This window comes from Odontomachus brunneus, unplaced genomic scaffold (genome assembly GCF_010583005.1).
Source record: "Odontomachus brunneus isolate Ranch 3 - 2012 unplaced genomic scaffold, Obru_v1 Obru_scaffold_102, whole genome shotgun sequence".
In the NCBI taxonomy this organism is placed as follows: Eukaryota; Metazoa; Arthropoda; class Insecta; order Hymenoptera; family Formicidae; genus Odontomachus; species Odontomachus brunneus.
This window is the reverse complement of record NW_022639552.1, coordinates 671479-677478: the sequence shown is the minus strand read 5'-3', so window position 1 is coordinate 677478 and position 6000 is coordinate 671479. Positions and strand designations below refer to the sequence as shown.

At 39.9% G+C, this 6000-nt stretch overlaps 1 protein-coding gene across 15 annotated transcripts in view; it reads right to left on the bottom strand.

Annotated features, from left to right (window-relative positions):
• Positions 1 to 6: 6 nt before the first annotated feature.
• Positions 7 to 6000, bottom strand: part of LOC116848938 (WD repeat-containing protein 47) — a 108315-nt gene continuing 102321 nt past the window's right edge. For all 15 annotated transcript variants that reach the window (XM_032825576.1, XM_032825577.1, XM_032825581.1 and 12 more), the window contains 4 exons: positions 3540 to 3709; positions 2203 to 2510; positions 1079 to 1301; positions 7 to 602 (listed from right to left, as the gene is read on the bottom strand). In XM_032825576.1, the coding sequence (XP_032681467.1) occupies positions 457 to 602; positions 1079 to 1301; positions 2203 to 2510; positions 3540 to 3709 (847 nt within the window). In that variant the 3' untranslated portion in view covers positions 7 to 456. The remainder of the gene's footprint in view (positions 603 to 1078; positions 1302 to 2202; positions 2511 to 3539; positions 3710 to 6000) is intronic.

The window sequence follows — 6000 nt, the reverse complement described above, 5'->3', positions numbered from 1 at the left end:
ATATATATATATATATATATATATATATATATATATATATATATATATATATGTCGTCTGACTAAAAACAGTTCCTTATTCTCCCTTAAAGCGTGTTACGTTTCGAACATTTAAATGCCTGACTTTGTCGCGTGTAACGCATTACACGCTGCGAATTAATCGTATCACGTTAACGACGTAGTCACAAAGATCAAGGAGGTTTAATTGGTCATGGTTATGACTATGTGCGAATACACAAATAACGTTAGAGTGTTAACATCGCTCGAAACCGCTTGCTCTTTTCTGGGGTCAATGATGTCTGTCAGATTGCTCGACAAGTGTCGATGTGAGAGTCGAGAGATTGCTCGGACGATGCCGTCGAGAACAAAAGCTATCGTGTGTTATGGGGTGTTCTTCAAAACGTTCTAGAAAACGAAGAAAAATAAATAACTTCGCGCGCATTATCGTCCCAGACTTTTAAACGGGTGGTAAGGCCCATAGAGTCGCCGTCTTGTCAGCGGAAGTACTGAGGAACGAGAACTCGGTCGGATGCCAACGTCCCGAGATTACTTTGTCCTGATGTTGGGCAACCACGACGCTAGGCAAAGGCATTGTAAGATCACCTGAAACACATATTTCGTTGTTTTCAGTTATGCAAAAATCTTCTCACGACAAGTGTTACATAAAAAGCTTGCTACTTATTATACAAATAAATTAAGATGGTCATAATAAAAATAATATTATAATAATGTAACTATATAATAATAATTCAAATAATTTCCATAAACAAATTTATAATAAATTTTTACTATTTATAATAAATAGTAAAAAATTATCATATAACGAATGTTTCATATAAATAATTTGTATAAGTTTTTCCTATTTATTATATTTATTATTATATTTTATTTTATTATTTAATTTGATATTATTTCATTATACTTGTTATATAAAATTTATATTTTTTATTATTATATAAAAAATATATTATAATAATTATTATAATGTTACATTACGTTATTATAATACATTATTGTTATGACAGTCTTAATTCATTAACAGTTCTGACAAAAAGACTAGACCCTAACGCGAGACATACCTTGCAAGTCCGTGAGTACCAATTTGTTGTCGTATCCCGCTGTCAACAAGTAGTACGCCGACGGTGAGAATCGTATGCTCCTGATGTCCGCCGCGTGAGGTTTGAAACATTGAACCGTTCTACCACCGCGAATGTCGAAGAGAACGCAGCTACTGTCCTCGTGGCCGGATACCAAGAGCCGGCCAGACGGATCCACGCAAAGCGCGGCCACGGGGCTTCCGACCTGCAGTGGAATCAGATGCTGATCAGGCAAACAATACTGCTTTCGCTCCGGAAACGACTTACGAAAACGTCCGATAAAAATCCGACCGATGGGGAGAGAAGTGACGACGGATACTTTGCGAGCGGGAAAGATGGCGGTGCGGTTTAAAACTGCGACGATCGGACATTTATCGGACGCACAGAACTAAACATAAGACTAAAACTGAACATAAAAATGTTGACGATGCATGCCGGACCCTAAATTATGGCGCGAATATCTCCTCTATTGATTTCAACTGCGTGATTTGGAATGTTCATTACATTGAGAAAAATATATTTAAAAATTAATTTGTGGAATATAAGTTTATTTCTAAGAAATAAACTTTTGTTCCACATAAGTAAATTTTCAATTATTTTTTTCTTAGTGTATAGCTTTTGAATTTACGCGAGTGATGACACGTGTGGGTAGAGAATTGTAAGCGGGCAAGGTGCATTGTCCCGAAAAAAATCACAATTCGGCAACTAGGACAATTTGCTCCAGAAATTTGACATTGCTGAAGTAATAGTTTTTCCATAAAATAATTGTATACTTTAGGAGATCATCTTGTATTGACTCTCCTCGGCAAATAGTCCCGCTTTTTAAATTTCGATACATCTTTTTCGGGACAATGCCTGCCCACTGCAATCTATAGTGAACGGAGAACGAAATAATATTCTTTTTATTAATTAATACACTATAATATATTCAGTGACAGACGAATTTGTAAAGAAAAAAGAAGTTGCCATTCTCTCTCGTATTCTCCCTTTCGAAAATGACTTCTAAAACGAGCTTATTCCGTTCCCTATCACCCAAGGGCCATGACCATCAGCGAAAAAGACGCTGCCGAACTTTCACAAACGTATCGACGGAGAACCCAACTAACCCTGCTGCCAGGTACCGTCGCAGGTGTAACCATGTTGACACAGCCCCTCGTTCTCAGGTCCCAGAATCGGACTGTTTTATCCTGCGATCCGCTGACGAACATCGCTCCGCCCCAGTTGTAGAGCGTCAGCACGTGGCCGCTGTGGCCGCTCAAGGCCTGGAAAGGTGTACCGGTCGCGCAGTCGGTAACGTATATCTTGCAATCGCCAGCACCGCCGCTTATCAGAAGACTCGACTTGTTCGACGTGTCCTCGAGGAAGCACAGGTCGCGCACCGTACCGTCGTGCATGGTCAGCTCGACTTCTTGCCCTGGAAATTAAATGTGGGAAAAACGCACAGATGATCCCGCTGCAATGCGCGCTAATGAAGAACGTGCTCGTTCTACTCGAATGGCATGAATTTGAACAGGGACAGTGAGTTATTTCACGACGTAGCAAATTCGTGAGCCATTAATAATTTTCATTCCTTAATCAGTCCGAGAAATCGATGAGAACTCAGGAGATGGAAAATTTAATCATTTCATAAATTTGAAGTACAACATAGTAGTTGGAGCTAAAATGAAGCAAGGAATCTATGGTCTGTATAATGAGAAAGAATATTTGAAAATTTACTTGTGAGACACAAAGTTTACTTCTATGAAAAATCTTACGTAAAATGAACCTTACACTAAGAAAAATTATTCAAAAATTTATTTGTGGAATAAAAAGTTTATTTCTTTGTGAAATATTTGAACTAAAGTTATATTTTGAATTAAAGTTTATATACCACAGAGAGAGAGAGAGAGAGAGAGAGAGAGAGAGAGAGAGAGAGAGAGAGAGAGAGAGAGACAAAGTTATATTTTGAAATAAAGTTTAAATTTCACAAAAATAAACTTATATCCTTGAAAAATTAATTTTCAAATATTTTTTCTCAGCGTAGAAATCACGACGATTTGTCCTCAATTTTAAAACTCACGTTCATACTTTTAAAATTTCGAGATCACAAAAGCAAACTTAATTCAGTTTTGAAGTAGATCTTTCATCCATGCGAATCAGACGTTGATTAGGCAATATTCTAATCGACTAGAGTCAATTTGATTTTGCGCAACAGTGAAAGATATCAGATTCATTCTTCAATTTCGAGTAAACACATTCAGGGCAAAGCATTCACTCTACACGAGTGAAGAATCACTTGAATCCAAAAGTGGATCGGCTGTCACTTCACTTTTCGAGTGAAATCTCACTCGAAAGAAGAAGAGGCCTGAATTAGAACGTGCATAGAGTCGTTTGGCTGGTGATTCCATGAAGTAATGTTATGAACATCTTCAAAAGGAGCTCCTTACAAGGAGCAAGGCAATACCTTCGAGGTTCGAAGTGTCGGCGTTGAAGCGCATCAGTTTCACGGTCTTGTCGTTGCTCCCGGTGGCCATCAGCCTGCCGTCCGGGGTCCACGCGAGGCAATATATGGAGCCCTTGTGATGCTTCGTTCTTTTGAAGAGAACGGTTGGTTGATAGGTCTGATGATCCTCCCTGAAGAAAAAAAAAGAAGGGACCGTCAAGATACTGCCGTTGCTTCTCGACCGTTAGCATCGTACGGTGCTGCTGCTGCCGCGTGATAAATATTTCCACGTAACGGGCGATAAATCACTCGTCCGGGTGTAATCGCGGAATTATATTTCACCGGAGTCCCCGTGAATCGCCCGCGTGAGCTGAAGGGGAGGAGAAGAAGAATGCTCTCGCGGGTTCGCAGGCGTCTCACTTTCATCGAGCCGTTTTCTTCCTCGTTCCCAGTCCTCGTCACGTGCTCGTCTCTAATTGAAGCCGATATCGCTGCGCGTTATTGTGCACGTCGGCGTTTCGGTCGTGGAAACGAGGGAGAGGCTCGATGATTTTAAAGAGACTGCCGCTTTCACGGCGCCGGTTTTTATGCAGATTTTAATTAAGCGCGGCTCTTTCCCATGGCGACGACTGACGACGACGCATGTGAGCTTGTAGTCCCCCTTTCTCTCTCCCTATCTCTGCGCGCCGACCGATCAAGATGTTCCACTCGTAAAATATCCCTCATTATCAATTATTATTTGCCTTCTCGTATCCATTCGGCTCGAAACGTGATGCGCGAAATGAACGTCACTTCTGGCCGCCGCAATTTCCCGCCGAGCACCGGACGGGAACGACTTTCGAAAGTGACGATACGATTATTCGCTCTGAGAAGGTTTCTCCGGACAATAACGACGATAATTGGAATAGGTGGCCGTACATAGAACGATAAGAGCGATGGAATAAGTAAATATAGTGCGCGATATCACATTCGAGAGAAGGATCACTGTGTGTACGTAATGCAAGGGACTCTCGCATTGAGAATCTCTGCAAGAGAATTGTGTAATTGGTAAAAAGGAACCCACCTTGCGTGATTTGCATAAAAAGAGAAAAGATTAGTTGAATTAACCTGATACAACCAAACGCGTTTCAGTTAAAGGAAACTGAATTTCTGGTTCTTAAGAATTAAATTTGGCTCTCATATAAAAAACAGAAATTCTGTTCTTTTTCATCAAAACGTGTTGTGTAATTGTTTAACCAATCTTTTTTGTATGTCTAAAAAAATTTCATTTTATGAATAAATAAAAATCTTCGAAGATCCATTCTTTCAAACTGTATTTTCCCTATAAGAATCAGAAATTATCAGAAATTAACGCGTCTAGTCGTGTTATTGCGACGTTAATTCAACCAATCTTTTTTGTAACGCGTCTAAAAAAATATATTGTGAACACGTAAAAATTCTCAAAGATTCATTCCTTTAAACCGTATTTTTTTCATAAGAATCAGGAATTCTTTTTCCTTCAACGAAAATGCATGTAATTGTGACGTTAATTCAACCAATATTCCTGCAGCCCTGCGGTATAAAATTTTATATCGCGAACACTGGAAAAAAATTCCCAGAGGTTCACTTTGCCAAACGTAATTTTTCTTGAAGAGTAAGCCAATTATAAGTATAGAGAAATTGAAAGATTACGTTTCACGGCAAATTTACCAGATGAGTAAGCTGCCGTCATTGGCTTACTTTCATGGCACATTCCGCGCGTCTCTTGTTTGAAAAAAAAAAGTACAAGGGAAAAAAAATAAACATCGCAGGATGACTGTCGGGATTCGGGACGAATGCTGTGAATGTCACCGTGTAGAAATCTGTGTCCTTGTTCACTAGATCGCTTATTTACAGCGTAACGAGACGAGGCTGTAATTTTGGTCGCTTTGAAAGCCGACGCGCGTGAAAGCTGCGCGAAAATAAAAGCGAAAGAAAAATGTGTCAATAAGAAACAGAAATTCTCACTCATCCTTTGAATTGATAGATCAGAAAAGCACACACACACACACACACACTCTCGCTTATCAATAAAATGTGACACGTGCGTGCCTGTTCTGTTAGTAACTAATTTACGGGAGACGCTAACTATTACGTGACTGTCATTATTAGCTCCCGGACATCGCTTCTCAGCGTTTTTTCATCTCCTTTTGATCGCTGCAACAAGAAAAGATCCGCTCTAACTCGAATAATCCGTAATCTATGTACTTCCAATCTCACTCGCTAGGCCAACATCTCTCTTACGATCTCTGCAGTATTACCTGCCGACAGCTTCGATCCGGAATAAAAACGTAATTGCGAATTTGATTTGCGACTCCGCACAATACACAGTAATACGTAAATATCAGCGTGTCACGGTGTTCGCGCGTAAATTCGCTGCGTGAAGTTTAAAACGGGAGAGAACCGATCGAGAACCGCCGAACTCTGATTGAATAATCCGAGAAGATCTCTTAATACAGCCGAG